The sequence below is a fragment of the Tupaia chinensis genome, unplaced genomic scaffold (assembly GCF_000334495.1).
Source record: "Tupaia chinensis unplaced genomic scaffold, TupChi_1.0 Scaffold000495_1, whole genome shotgun sequence".
NCBI classification, from domain to species: domain Eukaryota; kingdom Metazoa; phylum Chordata; class Mammalia; order Scandentia; family Tupaiidae; genus Tupaia; species Tupaia belangeri.
This window is the reverse complement of record NW_006160007.1, coordinates 1,968,136-1,995,349: the sequence shown is the minus strand read 5'-3', so window position 1 is coordinate 1,995,349 and position 27,214 is coordinate 1,968,136. Positions and strand designations below refer to the sequence as shown.

The following is a 27,214-nucleotide window of genomic DNA, read 5'->3' as shown; positions in this document are numbered from 1 at the left end:
CATTTCATTGAAAATCTGCTCTTGATCTACTTTATATACACATGAAGTAGACAGGAGTCAACATATCCTCTTTGAGTGACGTTTACTGTCTTAATTCTTCATAATTTATTGTAACCTTTTAAACATCTCAATTTATAGCATATGTTTTTAGGCAATACATAGTTCTTAATTGTTTGTGCTAAGAAATGAAAATGTTATTCACATCTTCATGTTTTTACAATTGGTAGGTGTCTTTTAATGAGGGTTAAAAGAAGCTTTTAGTAGAAGAAGCTTTAGTAATGCTGTGGTTGGTTTTCTGGTAACCAACGCCTACTCTAAACTTATCTAGGTGTCTTCCCAGAGTAACCAGATTTGCATAAACTCAGGTGTGGTTGAAAGAGCATCATTATGAATAGTAGACACTCTTATCACTCAGGAAATTCCAAGGGTTTTAGGAGCTCTGCCAGGAACTGGGGACAGAGGCCAAATATCTTTTACTATGTCACAGGTACTGTCCTGCGTATCATAGTCCCACAGCTTTGTAAGGTTTCTGGATAAGCTAATCTTCAGTTGCCTGGAAATAAGAGTGGGATCTCAGTATTATTTTGGCTACTGGATGGTTCATTTTTCTGTTGTGAAAAGGATAGACATCCTTTTTGATTCCTTGAAACACATAACTGTTTTCACTGTGAAAATTTCTTTTTATTAAAGATATTTGCTATGAGTGCATGCACTTGCCAGAGAGACAGGAAGCGAGGAATCACCCCCGGGGGCACTGCCACGCTGCAGCCCCTTCTCCATTCTCCTTTTGGGATTTTGGGCATGCATGCATACGTGCCCCAATGTGAGTTTTAAGCTGCCTGGTCCAGGACTCCAACCATAGACATCTATCTACATGGGAGTCAAGCAACATAGCCATTATGCCTTCTGCTAGTCTCTGGTGAAATTTTCAGCATCTTACAGCTTTCTTTGTTCTAATCTGCTTGGTAATAAAGTTCATATAGAGTTGAAATCCAGAAGCATTAATTACTTACGACTTCTGTGGGGATCCTTATTGGCATTTGGGGCAAATAAGGGAAGAATAAACTCACCTTTGACATATATCTGGCTTTCTTTTCGTTGATACTGTTATTCTGCGTCAACTTTCCAGAAGTTAGATCTTGTTATTTTGGTAGCTCCTTAATTTGTGTGCTGCGGTAAATACTTTAGTCAGCTGAAATACAGATTCCCTTGGCCTTGGAACCAATACAGGAGCATCAGGTCAGTATTCTTCAGCCAAGAACAGACTTATTTTTCCTCCATTATGTTGCAAAATCTCATCACATCATGCCACATTACAAAAAAAGGTTTTGAAACACTGACTGAAACAATTCGTATGGTTGGCACAGTTAGAAAATAAGGTTAATGTGCTGCTTTATTTTTGTGTAGTGGAAAGCTGAAACAGTGCGGTGATGGGACCAGCAGATGGCATAATAGTTACGTCGCTGGACTCCCACGTAGTCAACCGTGGTGTGAGTCCTGGACCTAGAGGCTTGGAACTCATGTCGGGCACATGTACCTGTGTGTCCAAAATCCTAAGAGGTTAATAATGGAGGCGAAGGGATTGCATCATGGCTATTTCCCCTGGGGGGTGACTTCTCTCTGTCTCTCTGTCTCTCCAGCAAGCACACACACCCTATTGTAAAAATCTCTCTTAAAACAAAAACAGTGTTGTGACAGATGTTGTGGGGTTTACCAAACAGGGCAAGTAAATGTGATCCAAGGCCAGTGGCACTTGTCCTTCTTAGGGTTTGAAAGCAAGCTGTTCTCAAGTGTCTGATGTGTGCCTTGACAGTAGGGTCAGGCTAGAAGCTGCTACGTGTGCTCTGGGGTATTAATGGAAACCACAGTATGCCTTATGACTTTCTTACATAGCTTTCCCAAGTTTGCATATTGTGTCCCTTATCCCACAAGAAAGATGATTACCACAAAGTAAGAGGAAGTTATGTGAGTGGTTTTCCAGAAATTCTAGTATTTCATAGTGATGCATGATGAGACAGCAACTTGGCATTTTGGGCTGCTGGTAATTTAATTAGAATATTGAGTTTGTAATGGTACATTACAGAGGAGGAGTTCACTACATTTCCACATAGAGAATTTTGTTGGTGTTGGTAATATAGGGTTTGCATCTCATTTATCTCAGTGGGGCCTCTGTTGATATGTTCACAAATTCGAGGCATGAAAACAAAAATCGTGTGGATTTGGCACAGGCTTAGCCATTTCATGGATTTGGATTAAGGTGGTCTGAGCACCTGGATAAAGTGCTGAGTACCTTCACTGACTCGCTGTGTGGTGATGTTCCTTCCCCTGGCTGGATGCCAGCACCATGAATGGCTATAGTGCTTCACGACAACGGGGTTATTGCAGGTGCAGCAGGTTAGGCCTTTCCTTAGAAGGATTGTGAAAGATGAGGGTGTGAGACAACTCCTTCAACAGCTGGGAATAGGTTAAGGACTCAGAATTGTTAACACAGTCTTTCTCTTACCCCATAAACAAGGGGTCTTCAAAAGGTTGGTGGAAAATGAGTATTATGAAAAAGCTGTTTATGGATTTCAAACTTATTTTTGCACCAAAGTAAACTTGTACTTTAATTCCATTTTCCACAAACTTTTTTTAAAAAGAAATTAAAATACTTATTTACTTATTTTAATTTGACCAGAGAGGGGCAGAGCAAGAGAGTAAGAGAGAGGAGAGTGAGAAAGCAAGCTGCCAGGTCTGGGACTCATACTGCAGTTGGCCATGTGGGAGTCCAGCACCCTTAACCACCAGGGCTCCTGTTGGCCCCTCCACAAACTTTTCGAGGTCCTCTTATATGGTCACAGAGCTGGCTGTCACCCTTTGGATATCTGTGTGGAGTTTCTCAGGGCAGTGTGGATCTGTGGATTCCATGGAAATTGCTTGCAAAATCAGTGGAGTTAAGTTGGGACTGTATTGGAAAAGCTTTTCCTATTTTGTTGGAGATTAAAATATTGGGAGATTAAATTGGTATGTGTACTTCAAAAATCTCGAAAGATACCATATCTGTGAAATATTCAAAGATGATAGGGGTATGAAAATGTCCAAGTTGTTTGAACAGGTATATGAAAGTGTCTATACAGTGTGTGTGTGTGTATATATATATATATATATATATGTAATTTTTTTTCCCCCATAGGATGCATGTGCTCACTGGGGAGAGGAGAGAAAGAGAATGAAAAGGAGAACTAATACCCCAGGGGGATGGCCGCATCACAGTCCCTTCCTCCATTCTCCTCTCAGGATTTTGGGCACTTATGCACACTTAATTGGCCATGTGGGAGTCCAGTGCCTTAACCACCACACCACCTGCTGGCCTCAGGTTTTGTTTTTTTTTTTTTTTTTTAAGGCTATTGGTCTTACTTGCTCTCCAGGCCTAGATAAGATTTGAGTTTAGCAGTCAGGTTGATCCCTTTTAGAAAGATCTGATGTTAATGGGAAGGAGATTACAATTAAACAAACAGTAAAAGATTAGCATAGATAACCTGAAACACAGAAAAGTTGGAAAAAAAAAATAGTATAGTTTAGCACCTTGAGTTATTCACAGGTGATATTTTGGAGACTGGCTTGAGTGTTTATGTATTAATTATCATACATTCAAATGTTTTGTTATGATGTTACCTTATTAGTTAAAAAAATACTGTCATTAACATTCTCTAGTGTTCATAATCGTTTTAAAGTTTGTTTGTTACTGGGGTGATGGTAAGGAAGGGTGGTAGGGGCAGGCACTCTTGACAGAGTCTCCATGCTACAAGCATGACTTCTGTGTCCAGGTAGATGTGAGAGGCAAACCAGAAGTCTTCCCACGTGGTTTCCTGCATCTCACAGCAATGTCCTCACTGCCTGCACCGCTGTGGTTGACCTAAATGTTAATAGCGTTATGTGGTATTTTTTCTTGGTAGTAGTGTTAGTATTCCAGTTAACTGGATATCCCCAAATTTTTGTGACTAATGTAGCATAAATATCACTGCTTTGGATAACTTCTTTGCATAATCTTTAATTTCCTTTGGATAAATTCTTAGGGATAAACTTGGGTTAACCATAAGGATGTTTTGAGATATTTACTACATATTGCCTTCTGGAAGGTAGACCAGTTTATAATCCCAACAGTAATTTGATCAGTCATTTGTCTGCATTCATTTGTTACTTAATACATGATAAAGATTTTTATGTGCCATAATTCTAGGCACTGAAGTATGTAAGAAGAAATCAAAATGAGTTTAAATTTTCTTTTTTCTTGTTGGATGCACAACCTGGGAGCATGTCTAAGGCTTTTAAGCCTTCAGACTCTCCCTGAAGAGTTTTGTTAACCAGACCCTCGAGGGCTTCATAGTAAAAATGTCTACAGCGAGTATGTAGAATGCTGCTTTTACTCTTGTCTGGTGGGGTCCATAAGAAGTGGCTAGGAGCTGTTAAAGCTTTTGTGTTAAAGCAGTATCCTTTCACGAATTGATAGAGAAGTAACAGAATCCTTGATATTATAGAGAAGTAACAGAATCCTTGATATTATAGATTAAAAAAAAATCTTTCTACCTAAGGAAAACACCATGAATCATCCTCCCCAGGTCAGGAATGCTGAAGATGAACTATTCCACTTCTTTTCTTGGCAGTGGAGGTTGTGAGGCCCAAGCTTGTCAGTTGGGAAAATATTTAACTTTTAGGAAGCATGGCTGTTAGTGATTTCCTGCCATTTTAACTCAAGACTTCCCATCTTATTTATTTATTTATTTATTTTGAGAGGTTTTTGCTATAGGGTGCGTGCGCTCTCCAGACAGAGACAGAGAGATAGAAAACGAGAAATCACCCCCCAGGGGGGATGGCCGCACCACAATCCCTTATCCTCCATTCTCCTCTTGGGATCTTGGGCATGCACGCACACACACCCGACGTGAGTTTAAGCCACCGGGTCCGAGACACGAACCGCGGTCAACTATGTGGGAGTCCAACAGCATAGCCATTTCACTAACTGCTGGTCCCAAGTCTTCCCATCTTATAACTCGATATAATTGATAATGATTTTTTTAAAATTTATTTATTTCTTCAGTGAGTGAGAGAGAGGGAGAGAAGAGAACACCCACAACAGGATCCTGAAGTCACCCCCACCTTTCAACCAGCCCCAGATCATGGGCAAGGGTGTACCTGGAGGTCTCTGGAGTTGAACCCAAATCCTTCCTTATAGGATTGCCTGGCAAACACCGTGTTTTACTACTGTTCCACCATCTAATCCTGATAATATTGGGTCATGGGAAAAGTAATGATGTATTTTTCTGTTTTTCTATGTAAAAATGCATCATGACTTTTCTGACGGTCCAGTATTAATACCATTGCCAATATCTTAATCGATATTAAAGTTGAGGAAAAGAGAGTGACCTTAGCTGACGTTACAATGCATAATAATGTCTTTACTCCTCATAGTGCCTCTATGAGGAAGGTAGTAATCCCATTTGGCAGGTAATGAGACTGAGAGAAGTGAGGCGATTGGCTGAGAGAAGAGTACATAGCTAGTAAGTAGCAATGTTGAATTACAAACTAAGTAGACTGTCTCCACTAAAGCTGGATTAATTTTTTTTAGCTTCTAATTGAGTACCATTGGGATGCTGTCAATAGATTTAGATAGGAATAGGGATTTTTATGAAATAGTAATTTAAAGGTATCTACAAAAAAGGGCTGAATTTCTTTAAGTTTAAAAACGATCAGGGCGAGCAGGTGGTGTGGTGGTTAAGGCGCTGGACCTCCCCATGACCAACCATGGTTTGAGTCCCAGACCTCGTAGCTTGAAAATCTCACTGAGTGCACATACATGCATGTCCAAAACCCTGAGAGGAGAATGGTTGAAAAGGGATGTCTTTTAAACCTTCAGACTCTCCCTGAAGAGTTTTGTTAACGGACCCTCGAGGGCCTCATAGTTAAGTGTCTACAACAAATACGTAGAATGTTTCTTTTGCTCTTGTCTGTTGGGGTCGGTAAGAAGCGACCCCATCAGATAGCATGGCTGTCCCCCCAGGGGATGATTTCTCACTTTTCTATCTGTCTCTTTCTCCAGGGAGCGCACGCTCCCTATGGCAAAAACCTAAGGAAAATATTAAATAAATAAAAGCTATCATACAACCTTTTTCTAGTTTTCTTATGTGGAGAATTTAATAATTGCTTTTCAATTGGGTTTTAATAGTTATAACTAACATTCTGGTAGTTGCCACTTTTTGTATCTACTGGTTGCCAACTACTACCTATTTAAGGTGTGTTGATCCCTCTCACAGCAGTACTGCCAAGTACAGGACCCGCTTTCTCTATTTTACAGAATTTTCTTAACCTACTTTGTTGATTACAAGACCAGACGAATAATATCCCTGGTTTTAATTTTACTATTATTTCACTGGTGATAATTTAGCATTTAGCAAAAGTAATTTTGTTACTTATTCCTGCCTTTAAATCTCCTTCAACCATATTCTTCTTGAATTTCGGCAGAATGCCAGACAAAACAGTCTGGATGGGTCACTGCCTTATCTATCTTTGTCGGCACTGCCTGGCACGATAGTTGATATGTAATTGTGATATTTCGGTGCCTGTAGCTATGTAAAATATCACATTGGGCTTCCCCAAAATTCATTTTACACAGAAGTATTAAAATGTACTAAAAGCTGCTGTTGGAATATTTATTTCGTTTTCTTTTCTTTGTATTTGCAAGAGAGTGTGTGTGGTTCTTAGAGAAAGTGAAAGAGACAGAGAGGAGAAGGCACCGTTCATAGGGCATGATCATGCAACCCTTGTCCATTTTTCCCTTCTTTTGGGTTTTTGGACATACATGCACACCCAGCGTGTTTCTCAAGTCATGCCCAGGACTCTAGTAGTGCAGTTGGCCATGTAGGTCCCGCCTTCTTAACTACTATGCCACCAACTGGCCTTGTTTTCTTAAATAGACTCAAAGCAGTCCAGTTTTCAAAATGTTTACCTATTTGGGCGAATATGTGTTTTATTGATGAGAGTTCCAGACTCCGAGTAAAATTTTATGATATATATATATGTATATATATATATTTTTTTTGGTAATTACTCGATTACATGTATCAAGGGTTGGGGGAATAGGAACAATATAATATTAGGTGATAATAGGTCATTTATTTATACATGGATACACAGATTGCCTGATGTTGCAAGTCTAGGATAGAACCTGCAAGGTTGCCCGTTTATTTTAATTTCAAGTCTAGGTTTTTTATTTTTTTTTTTTTGAGAGGGTTTTGCTATAGGCCCTTGCGCTTGCCAGAAAGACAGAGAGAGACAGAAAGTGAGAAATCATCCCCCCAGGGGTATGGCCACGCTGCACTCCCTTCTCCTCTCTGGATCCTGGGCGCTCCCAGCCTGAGTTTTAAGCCATCGGGTCCGGGACACGAACCGCAGTCGACTACATGGGAGTCCAGCGTCATAGCCATTACGCTAACTGCTGGTCCTGGTACTGCGTGTTCTTAAGGCTTTGAAACCAGAATTTTGAAGGTCGTGTTCAGAGACTGCCCCACAGTCCTTGGAGCAGCTGAGTCGAGTCTGGGGCTTGTGAATTCCCAGGTAAACAGCAATTCTAATCTTCCCAGTGTGTTGAACAAATGTTCTCATTTTCTGTATAAGCCATGATATGAAGAAAGTTAGGCAGTATTGACCTGAGTACTGGCCCTGGGACTGCAGTGCCTTGGAAATGTGATGTATACTGTTTTAAACAGTCAGGGTTCTTGGTTGCAAACAATAGATAACTCACTATAGCTAACTTTATAGCTAGATGTGAGTTGTCTGGGGCTGCCAATCAGATTTATTCCTAAATCGATAAACATTTGAAAGTATTTTCTATGCCAGCCACTGATTTAGATATGTAAGGAATCTTCTTTCATAGGAAACCTCTTTCATATGTAAATAAAGATGTTTGATCATGTCTGGTTTCTCTCCTGATATAGTTAAGGGAAAGCTCTGTTTATCCCTGTTTACTGGTTAGGAATTGATTACATGACAGTCCCACCAAATGGGGTAGGATAATCTTGAATTTATCATTTTGATCAATTATTTTAAACCTTGTTATATACAATTATTTTGATCTCTGCCAGCACCTAAAATTCTCCACAAGCCATTTATTGTATCTCTTTCTTTCTTTTCTCCCTGTGAAAGTTGTTTCAGGCTTTGGAAAAAAAAGTTTTTAGTATTGGGCCAGCAGGTTGCATGGTGGTTAAGGTGTTGGATCCCACATGACTGAATTGGTGGTTCAAGTCTTGGACCTTGTGGCTTGAAAAATACACTGGGTGCATATGTGTGTGCTCAAGATCCTGGGAGGAGAGTGAAGGAAAGGGGATTGTGATGTGGCTCTCTTGCCCTCTTCTCTGCCTTTCTTCAGGGAGTATACATGCCCTATGGCAAAAATCTGAAAAACCTAAACCCAACCGAAAACCCAAACAAATAATTTTTAAAAACTCTTAGTATTGGGAACCAGCAGTTAGCGTAATGGCTATGTCACTGGACTCCCACGTAGTTGACCACGGTTCGCGTCCCGGACCCGGTGGCTTAAAACTCACGCCGGGCGCGTGTGCGTGCGTGCCCAAGATCCCGAGAGGAGAATGGAGGAGAAGGGATTGCGGCGTGACCATCCCCCCTGGGGGGTGATTTCTCGCTTTCTGTCTCTGTCTCTCTCTGTCTGTCTGGCAAGCGCAAGCGCCCTATAGTGAAAAAAAAAAAAACCTCTCAAAAAAAACAAAAACAAAAACAACTCTTAGTATTCTAGTTACAGTTGTTGTCATGAAAAATACTTGAATACATGGTGACCAGGTAGCCTTTTGGGGTCTTAAAGAGAAGTAAAGGAGAAAAGGAACCACCCTGATAGAGGCTCTTGTACTTAGAGAAAGTGATTGAGAAAGGAGATGCTTAAAAGGAAAAAAGAAGGGGGAGGTGCTTATGTCTACAGATGCTCAGGAAACAGCCTTTCCTGAATATTGCAAAAGCTCCTTCTCCCTCCTTTCCCTAAATCCCATTGGCAGCTGATGTTCTGGGGCCTTCCTCAGCCTTAGGAGTTCATCTGTAGTTGATCATCACAAATGAGTGTGCAAATGAGAAAAGGCAGTGGAACTTGATCTTACCTTAAATCTCCCTTGGGCACTAGTTTGACTCTCTTTGCTTGTAGATGATTTAAACTTTTATGAAATTATTTAGTAAATTTTGGTCAGAATATCAACCTTGACTGTTTTCAAGATAATTGCAGATGTTTCTGAAGTATAGATTATGTTTAAATCTAATTTGTGTAAGTTAAGTCATACTCTGTTAAACTGTGTGCATGCTTGTTTATGTAAAGTATTATTGATTGGCTTTTAAAAGTTTTTTTAAAGAATTACTTCACTTTACTTATTACTATTTTTTTTTTTAATTTGGCCAGAGAGACAGAGAGAAAGAAAAAGGAAAAGTGAGAAAGCAAGCTGCCAGGTGTAGGACCTGAACTGCAGCTGGCCATGTGAGAGTCCAGAACCCCAACCACCATGCCACCTGCTGGCCCCAATAATTGGCCTTTAAAGCCCCAGTTTTTTTGTTTGCTTAAATGTGAATGCAATTATGAAAAAAGACATCTCTTTTTTCTTGGTATGTATTAAATAGATACAAATATCTATCTATCTATCTATCTATCAGAAGTTTTTGTTATAGGACGTGTGCACTTGCAGGAAAGACACAGGGAGACAGAAAGTGAGAAATCCTCTCCAAGGGGGGGATGGTCATACCACAGTCCCTTTTTCATTCTCCTCTTGGGATCTTGGGCATGCATGCACACGTGCCGGGCGTAAGTTTAAGTCGAACCATGTTTGACACTGTGGGAGTCCAGCAACATAAGCATTATGCCATATATTTTTTGCCTACAAAGGTTAGTTACTGTGCCCACAAATTGCATATCTGAAGAAAGGGCCAATTTTGGTGTTTTTCTTTGGATAGTTTTCACAATAGTTCTTTGTTTTGTCATTATTCTACATTTAATCTTAGTCTTTCATCAGTTTTCTCCTTACGGAGATCCTGGATAATGGACCAATTGGTTTCAGACACACATTGTATGAGATAGTACTCAGCTTTCCTTTTTTTATTTCAATAATTATTTTATTGAGTATTATTTATCATTATTATTTTTTAGTTTGAACAAGAGAGAGAGAACAGGAAAGTGAGAAAGCAAGCCGCCAAGTGTGGGACTCAAACTGTGGTTGGCCATGCGGGGAGTCCAGTGCCCCAACCAGTATCAGGCCACCTGTTGACAACAAGCTAGTACTCAGCTTTCCATCTAAGGAGTTTATGGGTATTGAGCTCATTCTGATTTATGGTTGCAAAGGTCTTTGTACTGATTTTGTTTTTTGAGAGACTTTTTTGCTATAGTGCGTGTGCACTCTCCAGAGAGACAGAGACAGAGACAGACAGAAAGTGAGAAATCACACCCCAGGGGGGATGGGCACACCCCTCCATTCTCCTCTTGGGATTTTGGGCATGTACAAGCGCTCACACGCATACACATACACACACACACACGGTGTGAGATTTAAGCTGCTGGGGATCTTGGGCATGTACAAGCACGCACATGCACACGCGTACACACACACACACACACACACACACACACACACACACACACATACACAGTGTGAGATTTAAGCTGCTGGGTCCGGGACTCAAACCATGGTTGACTACGTGGGAGTTCAGCGATGTAACCATTGCACCATGTGCTGGTACGTAATTTGATCTTTTCTATAAACACTTTGCCTTAAAAATGAACAACTATGGGGACCAGCAGTTAGCGTAATGGCTATGTTGCTGGACTCCCATGTAGTCGACCGTGGTTTGCGTCCTGGACCCGGTGGCGTAAAACTCTCGCTGGGGACGCGCCGCAGATCCTATGGAGGAGAAGGGATTTCGCCATGCCCATCCCTCCGGGGGGTTGATTTCTCGCTTTCTGTCTGTCTCTGTCTGGCAAGCGCATGTGCCCTATAGCACAAACCTCTCCAAAAAAAAAAAAAAGTACAATTATGGGTTCCAGGGATTAGGTGACCAATGTTCAGTAACTAAGACTGCCTTATAACCCCCCAAAATAACTTCTATTCATTCTACATGTAAAAGACATTCCTCAGCCCTAGCATTCAAAGTTCTTTTTTATAATTGCTAGAGGGCATGCATGCTTGCCAGGGAGAAAAAAAGAGAGCAAAGATGGGACAGAAAGCACCCTTTATGGGATGTGGTCATACCACAGTTCCTTCTCCATTTCTGCATCCCATCAGGATTTGGGGCACACACACATACACACCCAGAGTGTTTTTGAAGGTGCTGGGGCCAGGATGCTAACTGGAGGCCATGTGGGATCCAGCTCCCTTAACCACTAGGATTTGGGGCTGGCCTCTTAAATTCTAACTCACTATAGCATCAGCTCAGAAGGCCTAAATTGTGTCAGAAAAGCCCTGTAAACTAGGTATGGGTGAGACTCTGAGTATCATTCATTCTGCTACAAATATCCTCCATTTGTGGACCTAGAAATTAGAAAACAAATTATTTGCTTCCAAAATGCAATGTTGAGACAGGCATTGAATAACAAAGATGTTGCCTTTCAAAATGGGAGCAAATGGAAGGAAGGCTGCAGCAGTCCCAAGCAATTTGAAAACCCATCATGGCCAATTTTATTATGTTTCAAGGCCTTTGACTAATACTCTGTCTAAATATTTCTTAAAGATAAATTTCCAAGAAGTAAAAGAACTTTTTCAGAGGGTTAAGAAAATTTTTGTATATCACTAGACTTCTCAAAGTTGTATCAGTTTACTTTTGCAACATTAATTTATTGTAATTGTTCATTCTGATTAATATCAGAATGTATTCATATATATTTATAGCCATATATATGTATCTGCACACATACACGTGTGTGTGTATATATGAACAAAACCTCCAAACTTTACCAACTTAACATGAATAAAAAGTTTCAAATATATTTTGTGTAGTGCCTTTTTGTATTTTCTTCTCAGTTTTTCTTACAGTATTTTTGCCATGTTTTCTATTTTTCTTGATTGGTGTGATTTCTAAATATATTTAGAATATATATTTATATCTTGTATTGCAAAGATTTTCCCAAGTTTGAATTTTAATTTTTTTCAAATCCTATTTTTTTTGGCTGTTACTGGTAATAAATATATAGTTTGTTTTTTAATCAAATTTGTCATTTTTTTTTTTTTTTTTTTGTGGAATAGCTTTGATAGCTCTTGCAGTTTTGGACATTCTCACGGTCAGATAAAAATTATTTAAAAATAAATGTTTGGTGCCTGAAAGGGCAAAATATTAGGAAAACCCAAGTCATACTGTCCTTATTTCTGAAAACGGATGTGTCCCGTCTTCCTGGGGATTCACACAATCCCGTGGGAAGGCCCAGCCCTGAAAGCCAATAGCGGAGCTGCGACAAGCAGCTCTGTGCTCCCAGCAGCACTGCCTGTCCGACTAGCATGGCTCACTCAAACTTGCCTATCTTGTGTCTCCATGTTAAACCTCTGGTAAATCTTCTGAATCTACTGAAGTGAGAAAGTATTTGGATTGGAAAGATATTTTTTGAGTAGGTAGGGATATATATAAATAAATATATTGGGTTGTTGGAAAAAATCCTGACACGTTATTACATAGAAAAACATGTCATGACTTTTTTGACAAGTCTGTAAACATACACACATATATATGTGTATGTATTTAGATTTTGGCCATAGGATGCATGTACATGGCAGAGAGAGATAAAGAGGAGAAAAGTGAGAAACCACCACCCGGGGTTGAGGGGTGACCATGTTGCAGTCCCATCCCTCCATAATGCTCCTGAGATTTTGGGCAGGCACACATACATGCCCAGTGTGTTTTTCAAGTTGACAGGCCCAGGACTCAAACCACTCAGTCAGCCATGTGGGATCCAGTGCCTTCACCACCATGCCACCAGCTGTCTCAGATATATGTGTAATAAACTGGGGAAACTGAGTACAGGAAAAAATATCCTTGATAGAAACATGAAACCAATACTTGCCATAAATGCTTAAAAATTCAACTTTGTTACAAAATATCCATATACATCCTAAAGAAATGGTTCTGTAAGATTGATTAGAATAGAAAGAAATGTGGTCAGTGAATAAAGCATGTTACAAAACGTTTTCGTGGTTTGATTTCTGTTGTAGGGGAAAAACATTACATGTCTGTAAGTATAGAAAAACATCTTCAACAGAAGGTACATAATGATTGGGACCAGCAGATGGCATTAGGGTTATGTCACTGTAATCCCATGTAGTATACTGCGGTTCCAGTACTGGACCTGGCTACTTGAAACTCTCACTAGGCACATGTGTGTGCATGCCCAAGGTCCTGAGGGGAGAATAGAGGAGAAGAGATTGTGGCATGGCCGTTCTCCTTGGGGGGTGATTTCTCACTTTCTATCTGCTTCTCTCTGTCCAGTGAACGCACACATCCTATAGCAAAAATCTTTCTCAAAAAAAGTACATAATGATTACTTTGGGATAGTTTGATAAGTATACATAAAAATAAAACCCTTACATATAATTTTAATATATTTTCCTCTTTTCTGAGTTTTACGTAATGGACATTTTTACTTGTGTATTTAAAAAACGTTAATACCTTCCTGCATCCTACCCTAAAGAAACAGCTTTAAGGAAATAATTATTTGGGATTCCTGTGTTATTAAGTTGAAATGGACGGTACTGTGATGTTTTTAATCATTAATGTATACATGGTATAGTTGTGGGATGTTTAAGATTCTTGGTTGTTTATCTTAAACTTGAAGGAAAATGATTTTTATTAAAATGAAAGTGTTAAAGTATAGGAATGGAGAGGTAGTAGATTTTTAGAATTTTTCCTTTTTATCTACTGAGGTAAATGATGTAGTGATATTTTCATTTGTAGAAATGTTAGCACCTCTGAACAATGTGAACTTGAAGCACTGAACATTGTTATCTGTTACTTTGTAGCATAGTGAGTGACTTATGGTTAAAAATAATTGGAGATACTTTTTATATAATGTTTTTAATTTTGAGAAATTCTTTTTTGCCTTTTATAATATTATTTATCTATTTTTTTAAAGCAAAATTTTCTGCCTTTTGGTGTGAATTTCTTATGCCCTCAGCATAGTACCTGTGTTATATAGTACTTGAAACTTTTACTTTTTATTTGTTATTTCTCAGGTAAACGCAAAGCACTGAAGTTGAATTTTGCAAATCCACCTTTCAAATCTACAGCAAGGTTTACTCTGAATCCCAATCCTACAGGAGTTCAAAACCCACACATGTGAGTATTCTTGGTAATCAGATAAAAGGCTCAAGTCACGCAGAGGTTTTAAAGTTATCTTATGAATTCCTCTAAGCTGAGAGGTTGGTATTTACACTACCCTGGGGACGATTTGAAATATTACTGTTTGAACTTACATGGAAAGCTATTGATTCTGTAGTCTTACCTGGGTAAACACAGGTTTCTTTTTTAAAATTTACTAGGGAAAAAGATCTGGAGGTCCAGATACATTTATATCTTTAAAATGTCTCTCTCACTACACTCTCAGGATATTGTTTTATTTTTTCCCTTCCAGATTTCCAGTTAAATTGATAATCATATTTAGGAAAGTTAACTGTTCTATTGATCTGTACAAATCCTCACAATTTTTTTGGTGACAAAATACATTCCCATTCTTAATATACTAAATTCCTATAAAATTTCCATGTGATAGTAAATTGGAAGATTTGTATTCATGCCAGTATTTAGATGTCAGTGATTTTTAAAATTTATTCACTGAATTATTTTTATTAAAAGGCAGGAATGATATGTATTTTGCAAATGGTAACAAAGTGATGAACGATACAGCATCTTGCGATATGTAAAATATTTTGTTATTTTTCAAACAGTGTCTAGAAGGGAAGGATATGTGTGTGTGTGCATATACTCTTACACTTTTCCCTATAACCTTAGGGGAATGAGAGGCATTTTTAAATGAAAACTGGAGAAATAGTGTATGACTAGGAATGTATGCTATTCGTTTTTATTAGGCTGGTGTTCATAATCAGATTTCTTGTAGCTCAGCCTGCAGACCTACCCTTTTTACCTTCTCTCTAACATCAGGTGGGGGCCACATTAAGGCAAGAAACATAGTGTTTTGCAATTAGTCAGAATTCCAGGAGCAGGAACGTGCTCTTCAATGAATCTCATTTCTTATGTTCTAATATTTCTAGTGCATGCTAGTACAAGACTAATTCTTGAGCATAGTCTAATACTGCTACCTTGGTTACTAGCTGAACCACATATTTGAACTCTAGGAGAGAAAAGATATAGTAGTAATCACCAAAACTGTCAGGTCTTTGATTTTTTTTTTTTTTTTAAGAGATTTTTGCTATAGGGTGTGTGTGCTTCCTAGAAAGAGAGAGATAGAGAGACAGAAAGCAAGAAATCACCCCCAAGGGGGGATGGCCCTTCTCCTCCATTATCCTCTTGGGAACTTGGGCATGCACGTACATGTGCCCGGCGTGAGTTTAAGCCACAGGGTCTGGGACTCAAACCGTGGTCAACTACATTGGAGTCCAGCAACATAGCCATTATGCCATCTGCTGGTCCCAGGTCTTTGTTTTTTGAAAGTCTTCCAGACAAGGAGAAAAAGACAACCTGACTTAAATTTAGAATTGGAAAACATTCACATATTTGTACAGTCTTCTCTGGAGGTTTTTCATGTATGGGATATTCATGGACAGAAATCTCTCTCTCTTTTTTTTTGGTTTTATTTTTTATATTTTTCCAGAGGGTGCAAGTGCAGGAAAATGAGAAAGCATCCTGCTGGGGGGGATGGTCACACTGCAATCCCTTCATCATTTCTCCTTTCATGATTTTGGGCATGCATGCAAATATGCCTGGTGTGTTTTTTTTCAGGCCCTGGGTCACACAGATGACCGTGTGCGATCCATTCACTTTAGCCACTGTACCATGGGCCAGCTCTTCCTTTTATTTTTAAACAAGAAAAATACAAGGTGGGAACAAACTTGTAAAATTTGGGTTTACTATGTTTTTACTTTTTTGTTTTGTTTTGAACCAGTGTTTTATGAGAGTCCTATACCAGATAGATTTGTTATCTTTTGTCTCTTTCTGCCAAGTATTAACATTTGAGAAGACATGCTAATAGGCATTCTTACCTTATGATAAAATCTTTAGAACTTGATTCTGATAGGTAAACATTTTAGAGCCAGATTTTGCTAGAATTTTATTATTGTATACCTCTGTTCATCTGGATCAGGGGTAAGCAACTGTTAGCATTGATTCTGCTCAAAGATAATTGTTTCATCACTTAGACACTTAGGATAGCATATCTCCTCTGCTCCCCCCCCCCCAAGTATCCTTCTGTACTTTTCCTCTGAGTCGTGTACCATCAGGCAGTAAAAGCCATTTTTGGTGTTGTCTGATAAATGCTTTCCAATTAGAAAACATCACTTGTAGTTTATGGGAGCTTCAGAATAAGGTACTTCTTGCCATTTATGTTTTCTCCTAAAACTTCCTTGAAATTTTGTTGCTTTTTTTTTTTTTTTTAATAAAGATATTTTTTACTATAGGGCATATGCACTCGATGGAGACACAGAGAGAGACAGAGAGAGACAGTGAGAAATCACCCCACAGGAGTCTGGTCACACCACAATACCTTCTCCACTCTCCTCCCGGGATCCTGGGCATTCATGCACACACACCCGGTGTGAGTTTTAAGCCACCAAGTCTGGGACTTGAACTGCAGTTAACTACATGAGAGTCCAGCGATGTAATCATTACGCCATCTGCTGCTCCAGAAATTTAGTTACAGATATAAATATAAAACATGTTCATGAATTTAGGAAAAGATAAAAATGTTCTAGGACCTAGTTTTAAGTCAGTCTGGCATTTGAAAACTTGAGAATAGGAACCTTTGGAAAAAAAACATTGTAAGACAGAAGACAGAGTCCTCATTTTCTGAGAACCAACCGTTTAAATAAAATTCTGAGAAATGACAGTTGACTATGACAGTTCAAGAAGTAAGGCATAAAGTAGTACAGATTGAATGTCCGATGAAAGGTGCAGAAGGGGTAAGATCACTTTAGCGGGTCTGCATGCTGAAAAGTTTCATAGAACAGCAAGATTTCAATTGGGTTTTGAAAGACCAGTAAGGGAACTATAGGTGGAGAGAATGGAGAAAGGCATTCTAGGAAGTTTAAGTATAGTGCAGAGATGTTCTGTCTCTCACTGGAAGCTGTTAGCTTTTTTCTTAGTGTTATTCATTTATTTATTTATTTTTAATTGCCAGAGGATGCATGCATTTGCCAGAGAGGAGTGAGAGGGGGAGGAAACACCTGTCAGTGGGGTGCTTTAACACCACAACCTGTTCTTCATTCCTCCATCCTATTTGGTGTGCGTACTTATGTGCCTAACATGTTTGTTTTTTTGTTTTTGTTTTTCCTCAACACAAATCCATTTTTATTTATTTACATTTCATTATTTTAAATCCTTGAGGGGTACATCATCACACGGATTCTGTGTCTAATAGTCTTAGCAGCAAGATTGCTTCGGAATTTGGCTTGAACCATGCCACGGTTTCCATGGGCTCGCGTAACCTTTCCGCAGATTACTCTGGTTTTATTTGGTTTGCCACCAGGAGTCACTGTGTTGTTTTTTGCTTTGTACACATAAGCACACCTCTTGCTCAAATAGAATTCGGTTTCATCTTGTGCATAAACACCTTCAATTTTAAGAAGAGCTGTGTGCTCCCTTGGTTCCTGAGACCCTGCTTATAGCAGCAAAAATGGCCTTGGACCACAGCCTTCCAGAAGTCCTGTTCCCAGCAGGCCTCCACAGGCTCCAAGATGGCGGAAAGAGGAAAGCAAGGTCGCCTAACGTGTTTTTTAAGTTGCCAGGGCCAGTTGAAACTGCAGTTGGTTACGTGGGATCCGGCTTCGTTAATTACTAGACTACAGGGCCAGCCCAGCTTTTTTCCTTTTATTTCTTGGTGTTCTAGAATTATGTGAAGATGTGTGTAGGTTTTGGTCATCTGTGTGCCAGAGGAACCCTTTTCATTAAAAGATTTGTATATTTCTGTTTCTAAGGAAATTTCTGTTATTCTTTTGATATATTCCTGTTTTTTTTTTTTTTTTCTTTTGGGTCATTTCTTCCTTGCTTGAAACTTTTGCTGTTTGTATGTTGGGCCATCGGAATTCCTTTTATTTTTGAATTTTATATTTTTCATCTCTTTGTTTACTTGCTATATATCCTAGAAGATATTCTTTTTTTTCTGACCGGATTATAGAATATTATATTTTGGTAATTAAGTTTTTCTTTTTAAGGTTTTGGCCGTAGGGCGTGTGTGTTCACCAGAGAGACAGAGGGGAAGTGAGAAATCACTCCCCAGTGGTAATGGCCACGCTGCAATCTCTTCTTCTCCATTCTCCTCTTGGGATTTTGGGCATGTATTCACATGTACCTGGTGTGATTTTCAGCCATCAGGTCCAGGACTCAAACTACAGTCAACCATGTGGAAGCCCAGCACTTAACCACGACTCTACCTACTCGCCTGTGGTAATTAATTTTAATTTCCACGGGTCAAATGTGGCCTTTTCTTTTCTTTTTTTTCCTCTTTTTTTGGAGAGGTTTTTGCTATAGGGCGCGTGTGCTCACCAGAAAGACAGAGAGACAGAAAGCGAGAAATCACCCCCCAGGGGGATGGCCACACTGCAATCCCTTCTCCTCCATTCTCCTCTCTGGATCTGGGGCACGCATGCGCATGTGCCCGGCATGAGTTTAAATTACTAGGTCCGGGACTTGAACCGTGGTCGACTATGTGGGAGTCAGTGACATAGCCATTATGCTAACTGCTGGTCCCAAATGTGGCCTTTTCTTCATATCCTATTTTTAATTTATGGATGTAGGATAGAAAATTAAATATTTTTCTTCTTCTGGGTTATCAGTTTTTCTTTTATCTTTGACCTTTTCCTTTATCTAAGTTTTATTTCATGTATTGCACTTTTTTAAAAAATTGCTTGAGGGTGCATGTACTCTCCAGAGAGACAGGAAAAAAGAAAGACAGAAAGACATTGAGAATTCATCCCCCAAAGGGGTGTGGTCACTGGAATCCTTTTTTTTCCTCTCTCCTCTGGATCACACAGGCATAGATCTCGGGCATGTTTTTCAACCATCAGGACTGCTTTCCTAACTGTGTCTAGCCATGTGGGCTCCAACTGCTGTGTATAACACTTAACCACTGTGCTGAGGGCCAGCCATGTATTGTGATTCTCGATCGTCCACTGATTGGGAGCTCCAGCTATGGGCCATTATCTGGCGGACTTGACTTCACTTTTCTGTGAGTAGTTTGAGACTTGGCGGTTAGGCTAGGAGTATTCCAGATGCCAGGAGTAGAGCCAACATTCACCCCTGAAGCCCAGTTCTCTCCAAATATGTTTGTAATCATAGTGCATTTTTTCATTTTGGGGAAGAGTAAAGAAGAAAGAATGAACTGACTAGGCCTTTCTTTTTTTCTTAGGGTTTGTATTTTTTTTTCCATAGTTGCACATGCTTTCTTCAGAGAGAGGAAAAGTGAGAATCTGTCCCCTGGGGGAACAGCCACAACACAACCCCTTCTTCATCCTTCTCTCAGGATTTTGGGAATGCATGCATAAATGTCTGGTGTGTTTTTCAAGCCCTGAGTCTGGAACTTCAACTGTGGATTTGACCATGTGGGATCCAGTGCCTTAACCACTGTGCCACATACTACCACATACTAGCCCAACTAGGTCTTTTTTTTTTTTTTTTTTTTTTTTTGGGATAGGGCTTGTGGGCTCTTTTAACTAGCCCCACGAGTGTTTTTTTTTTTTTTTTTTTTTTTTTTTTGCGATAGGGCATGTGTGCTCTCTGAAGAGACAGAGACTGGAAGCAAAAAAATCACTCCCCAGGAGGATCACTGTGCCTCAGTCCCTTCTCAGTTCTCTCAGGATTTTGGGCATGCATGCACACGCCCCTGGGGTGAGTTTAAATTACTAGGTGCAGGACTCGAACTATGTGGGAGTCTAGTGATGTAAATATTATGCCATATACTGATCCCCCAAGTAGGCCTTTCTTAAAGAATTTTAGTTAAAGCCTGTGTTTTGGACCTTTATTCCTTTCAACTGTGGATCCACTCTGGGTTCCTTTGGGACCCTGGTACATTTTTCCTGTTTGCCACATGCCCACCTCCCACCATGTGCTGTGATTTTTCCTGTTACTGTGTTTTTAAATAAAATTTTTTGTATGGAAAATTGCAAGCATATTCCAAATTAGAGAGTGACAACTGAATCTATTAGTCCCTGTCAGTCATCTCTAATAGCTTCAGCAGGTAACAGTGTGGCCAGTGTTGCTTTTATCTGTTCCTCTACCTTCTAGTTTTAACTAGACATTCAGACATTATTTCATCATAAATTCTTCAGTATGTATTTCTGAAAGACAGAGACTTTATTTTGGAAACAAAATCATAGTGCCATTATTACATCTAGTAGGATGGCAGTTCTTTTTTTCTTTGAGAACTTTTTGCTATAGGGTGCATGCATTCGCCAGAAAGACAGAGACAGAGAGACAGAAAGTGAGAAATCATCCCCCAGGGGGGATGGCCATACTGCAATCCCTTCTCCTTCATTCTCCTCTTAGGATCTTGGGCACGCACGCACGCACGCACATGCACCTGGCATGAGTTTAAGCCACCAGGGGGTCCGGTACTCGAACCGCAGCCAACTACATGGGAGTTCAGTGATACAGCCATTACACTAACTGCTGGTCCCTGAACGGCAGTTTTTTAATACCATCAAACAAGCAGATAACCTACCTTTTAAATTTTATTTATTTATTTAGTTTTTAGTTTGAATCAGAAGCTAAACAAGATCCTGCATGGTATGCAGTTGACTAATAAATCTTTCATTTTTTTAAATTTATTTTTAAAAGAGATTTTTGCTGTGGGATGCATATGTTCCCCAGAGAGAGACAGAAAGCTAGAAATATCCCTTGGGAGATGGCCACGCCACAGTCCCTTCTCCTCCATTCTCCTATTGGGATCTCAAGCATGCATGCACAGACGACCAGCATGAGTTTTAAGTCACCAAGTCAGGAACATAACTGTGGTCAACTGTGGGAGTCTAGCAAGCAGGGTAACTGTTAGGCCATCTACTGTCCCCTAGTAAGTCTTTTAAACTAGCATCCCTTCTCTTGGAGTTAATTAGTTTAACTTTGTCTATACATTTTTGTCTGCTTCCTGGCATTGTGAAATTTGTTTAAAGTTCTGAATTTCTACATTATTTCCTTTCATAAAAAAAAGAAGAGTTACTCTTTTTAGTTAAGTTATTTGGCAGGAAAGACAACCTGAATAGGAAACCTTATATTTTAAATATTGGTTAAATTGTAAATATTTCTAATACATAAAAAGTCAGTATTATAAAAGAGACTCTTATATGTATTTCCCAGATATAAAAGATAATATTTTGTCCTTTAGCTGTTAAAATGAAAGGTTAAGTTGTCTGACATGGCAAGCACAACAGAAGATCAAAGGAAAAATGTCTGGCTACCTTTTACATTTCCTTGAGAATCTGTAAATCTTTTTGATACCCTGAGAGTATTCTTGTAGCGGTAGGCTTATATTTAAGTCATGTTCGGTGTATAATTAAACCTGACAAACAGAAATAGGTATTCCATAACACATAATATTTCATCATGATGAGTGATAGTCGAGTGCTCTCAGTTTACTTAATCTTTAAAATGTACCCTACACAATTGTTACTCTGAAAGAACAACCTGTTATCTTTGCAATTTCTCAGGACTAGTAACACCAACTTAAAAGTTAACGCTGAAAATAATGATGAGTATAGGTACACTTTGAGGCTTAGGCATTTTGGAAGCACATGTTTTAAGTCTAAGGGGCTCTCGTGGTGGAAACCAAGAGCCTTGGGTGGATTTCATTTGTCTTTATTAAATTTAAACAAAGATTTAGTTATGTTATAGAACGTCTGTGAGGAGTAGTTTTAAAATCTCTAGTTAGTCACTAATATTCTTTCTTTCTTTTTTTTTTTTAAATTACTTATTTAATTTTATCAAGAATAAAATTTGACCAGAGAGAGAGAGAGAGAGTGAGATAGCAAGCTGCCAGGTCTGTATCTCGGACCGTGGTCATCCATGCGAGAGGCCAGCACCTTTAACCACCATGCCCCTGCCAGCTCCCAGTCACTAATATTCTTAATTCCTTGATGAACCTTTGTCTAAAATGTAGAACAGTAATTATGACTTACTAGAAACTTACTGTTGGTTAAATTGTGGAAACTTTATCTTTTCTTTTTCTGGAGAGATTTTTGCTGTAGGGCATGTGTACTCACCAGAAAGACAGAGAGAGAGAAAGAGAGAGAAGTCATCCCCTAGGGGGTTGGCCGCACCGCAGTCCCTCTTCTGTTCTTCTCTTGGGATTTTGGGGATGCACGCAGATGCCCCCAGCACTGCTTTCTGTCTTGGCATTGATGGCAGTTGCGCAACCAGGAGTCCTGTTTTCTGCCTCAGCATTGTCACTGTCTCTGTGACCCTGTGTCATTTAACTCCTGATTTCAGCTCAGGTGTTATATTAGAATAGTGACACTCACTATTTTATATAGTGAATTACACTAGAGAACATGAGTGTGTATGAAGTCAGCTTTGTGCTATGTCATGTAAAACAAGAGGTAAAGGAGGGACTGCTCTAACCTGAAGTGTTTGTGAGGTAGGAATGGACTCTTGTAGCTTTGTCTGCCCTTGTTCCCCAAAATAGTTCCCAGGACATGTCTGGTGAATTTCTAAGTAAGAAAACCACTGATTTACTTGAACTTTGAAGTTCTTTTCCATCTCAAATTTTTTTGAAGCAATCATGATAATATGAAATCTCTCATTTCTATGGTATTCTGTGGTGGAACAATTTCACAAGAGGGCAGTAGTAGTAGAAATATTTATAGGTACAGATTAGTAGTTGATGTTTTAAAACCCTAAATGTGTTGAATCCTGTGGGATTTTTTTTTTTTTTTGAGGCGGTTTTGAGGGAGTGACAGCAGTTTGACTTTACTGCTATAGACCTTTTTACTTTGCTTTAATTTGGTAAAATATAAGAACTTAAAATTTTCCATCTTTAAACCATTAAAAAATTTTATTTCTTTTGAGAGAGAGAGAGAGAGAGAAAAAGAGAGAGAGAGAGAGAGAGAGAGAGAGAGAGGGACACCCTTGACAGGGTCCTGTGACACTGCAATCCCTTTCCCCAGCCCTCCAGAAACTCAGTGGTTAGGATCTTGGGTGCACTGGTGCCCAGTGTGTTTCAGATTGACTTTGATATAAGTGGAATCATAACTTATTTGTTCTTTTGTGTCTAGCTTTTTTCATTCAACACAGTGTCTTCAAGGTTTGTCTATGTCATAGTCTTTGTCAGAATTTTCCTTTTCTAATGTATAAATATTTTATTGTATGTATATGTAACATTTTGTTTAGCTGTTCATTTGATAGACATTTGGGTTGTTTTCAACTTTTGGCTGTAGTGAATAATGCAGTCGTGTGGGATAATCTTTGAAAACTTGCAGTATTAATGCTGCTGCTTTTTTTGTTTAGAGGTTTTTGTCATAGAGTGCATGCAGTTGCCAAACAGAGAAAGAAAGAGAAACTAGGCTCCAGGAGGGATGGTCATGCCACAATCCTTTCTCCTCTATTGGACTCCTGGAATCTTGGGCATGCACGTACACGTGCCTGGTGTGATTTATTTATTTATTTTTTTGGAGAGGTTTTCGCTATAGGGCACGTGCGCTTGCCAGACAGACAGAGACATAGAGACAGAAAGCAAAAAAATCACCCCTCAGGGGGGATGGTCACGCCGCAATCCCTTCTTCTCCATTCTCCTCTCGGGATCTTGGGCACGCACGCACATGCGCCCGGCCTGAGTTTTAAGCCACCGGGTCTGGGACACGAACCGCGGTCGACTATGTGGGAGTCCAGCGACATAGCCATTATGCTAACTACTGGTTCCCGTGCCTAATGTGATTTTTCAAGCCACTGGGTCTGGGACTTGAACCACAGTTCGCCATGTGGGAGTCCAGCAGTGTAAACCCCCATGCCATCTGGTGGCCCTAGTATTATATCTCTTACCGTGAGTATTCAGTCTTGTCCTCAGTCTTACTTTCTACCTCAGTGCACTTGCAGGTTGTTGAGACGTGATCTTCAGTTGAGGCGGCAGTCATAACAGGCATGGTTGAACTGATTTTCTCTGTGGCCCCCATCCATGAGAGCTGGTAATATAATTCTCTTCAAAGTTGATAGCTGAAGTGCTGAATACTAATTCTGGACTACTTATTTGAAAAGATGAATGATAAATGCTGTTGAGTTGCAGGTCTACTAAATTAGTAATTTTAGTGTTACAAATCACCTTTGTTCTTGAATCAGAGATTAAGGCAGACATTAAAAGATAACAGGGGCCAGCAAGTGGTGTGGTGGTTAAGGTGTTGGACTCCCATGTGGTCAACTCCAGTTTGAGTCCTGTACCTGGTGACTTGACAATCATGCTAAGCATGTGTGCACGTGTGCCAAAAATCTCAGGAGGAGAATGGAGAAGGGAATGCGTTGTGGCCACCCCTCTAGGGAAGTAATTTCTCACTTTCCTTCTGTTGTTCTCTCCTGTGAGTGCACACGTCCTATGGCAAAAACCTTAAAAAAAAAACAAAAGGAAAAAGATAATCTTGGTTCTTTAACCTATACAACTACAAAGTTCTTACTCTTTAAAGATATATCTGGTTTCTTTCTTATAGATGAATTTCTCTACCATTTTTAATTAGGCAGCAAGTTTTCGAGTTGTGATTTAGTTTAGATTTTTTATGAAGTCCTTCGTTTCTAGGAACTTTTGTCTATTATTAAGAAAACTTGCAACATGAAGGAAACATCTTTTCAGATTTTTTTTAAAGATGTTTGCCATAGGGCATACGTGCTTGCCAGACACAGAGAGAGAGAGAGAGAGACAGAGAGACAGAGACAAAGATAGTGAGAAGGAAAGTGAGAAATCACCTCCCAGGGTGCATGGTCACACCACAGCTCCTTCTCCATTTTCCTCTAAGAAGTTTCGGCATGCACACATATGTGCCTGGCATGATTTTCAGGCTGCCGGGTCTGGAACTTGAACCATGTTCAACCATGTGCCTTAACCACTACACCACATGTTGGCCCCTCTTCTCGGATTTTAAAACTTATTATTTACAACTGAGTCATGGTATAGTTATATTACTGCTATTGAGTACATTTGTTTTCCTTGGAGTTAATAATTACCTTGTTTGATGGTTCACTATTGAGTATTTTCTCAACCTGATTACATCAGGTGATCACTCAGTTTTTGTGGGTTTTTATTTTTTTAGCCAGCTATTCATCTGTACTCTTGCCCAGATCTAGAGTAGTTACGCTTTTGGCCTGCTTCATGGTTGTTGTTGTTATTTTGTGAATGCCTGATTTTGATTCCCTATAGATTTTGTGATTCACTCCCCCCTCCCCCCAATTTCTACTGTGCTTAAGGAGAGTTTATCTTTTAAATTTTCCTGAGACAAGAGTTCTTTCTTAGTAAGTAAATGTTTTGGATCATTGAGTGCCTGAAAATATTTTTCTCCAACCTACCCTCATAATAGATTGGTAGTTTTTATTGACTATAGAGTTTGGGGTAGTAATTTTTCTTTAGAATTTTAGAGGCATTTCTCCAGTGTTTTCTGTCTCCCAGTTAACTTTAAAAACTCAGATGTCAGGATCAGCAGATGGTGTAACGGTTGTATTGCTGGACTTCCACATAGTCAACTGTGGTTGGAGTCCCGGATCCAGCAGCTTAAAACTCACACCAGGTGGTACCAGCAGTTGGTGTAATGGCTTTGTTCTTGGACTCCCATGTAGTCGACCACGGTTTGAGTCCTGAACCCAGTGGCTTAAATTCACGGGTGCGTGTGTGTGCACGTACATAAGATCCCAAGAGGAGAATGGAAGAGAAGGGATTGTGGTGTGGCCATCTCCCCCTGGGGGGTGATTTCTCACTTTTTACCTCTCTGTTTTTCAGGTGAACACATGTACCTTATAGAAAAAACTTCTTCCCCCCAAAACAAAAACAAAAACAAAAACTCATGCCAGGCACATGTGCATGTGTGTCCAAAATCCTGAGAGGAGAAGGGATTGTGGCATGACCATCCCTCCAGGGATTGATTTCTTGCATTCTGTCTCTTTCTGTCTCCCCGGCAAGCTCATGCACGCTATAGCAAAAATCTCTCTCTCAAAACAAAATAAAACAAAACAACAACTGAGCTGTCATTGGCACATGGCCTTTGTGGTTGATAATGGGGTTTTGTATTTTTACCCAGGGGCTACAATTTCACTACATTTGTTTTATTTTCTACTTCACTGTAGTCTTTTTCTCTTCTTCCTTTCTTCTTGTCTTCCCTTTCACCTTGCTCTTGGTCAATTCTCAGTCCAGAAACCACCGTCTTTCATTCTAGGAAAATGGTTTGCTATGTTCTTTTGATTTTTTCTTCTCCATGAGCTCTCCTATGAGTACTCCACTTCAGGGTTGTACATCTTACTTCGAATCCCTATTTGACTTAACTTTCTCTTCCTTTGACTTTAGATGTATTTTCTTTCTTTATTTTTGATTTTGGTTAATCCTTGATTGTCTGACACATACACTTAAAGGAAGACAACAGAAAATTAATTGGAAGCTTTGTGATTTGACTGGTGGGACTCAAAGTTCGTTCAATCTACATATTCGAGTTATCTAAAGTCTGATTGCTCCTTCTGGAGACTTTAGTAGTATTCTGGATTTAACTTCTTAAAACTTTTCTGGTATTTGTGTGTGTGTGTGTGTGTGTGTGTGTGTGTGTGTAAATCAATTTACTTTTTTTGATATCCCTTGGTGTAGGCACTTTTTAGTTTTACTTTTCTGTATTTCGCTGTTCATTTATTGCTTATTCATTTACTTTTGATCTTCCAAAAACTTGTTGTTACTTCTCACAAGTGTTTCTTCTCCTAGTTTCTTTTTTTTAAGAGGTTTTCGCTACAGGGTGTGTGCGCTCTCCCAACAGACAGAGATACAGAGAGACAGAAAACGAGAAATCACCCCCCAGGGGGAATGGCCACACCACAATCCCTTCTCCTCCAT

The 27,214-nt window shown here is 39.5% G+C and overlaps 1 protein-coding gene across 2 annotated transcripts in view; it reads left to right on the top strand.

Moving 5' to 3' along the window:
* Positions 1-27,214, top strand: part of MAP2K4 (mitogen-activated protein kinase kinase 4) — a gene marked incomplete at its 5' end in the record, with an annotated part of 137,582 nt that overhangs the window by 10,958 nt on the left and 99,410 nt on the right. For both annotated transcript variants that reach the window (XR_003550691.1, XM_014590902.2), the window contains 1 exon segment: positions 14,229-14,331. Coding sequence is in view for 1 of the 2 variants with exons in the window: in XM_014590902.2 (XP_014446388.1) it covers positions 14,229-14,331 (103 nt within the window).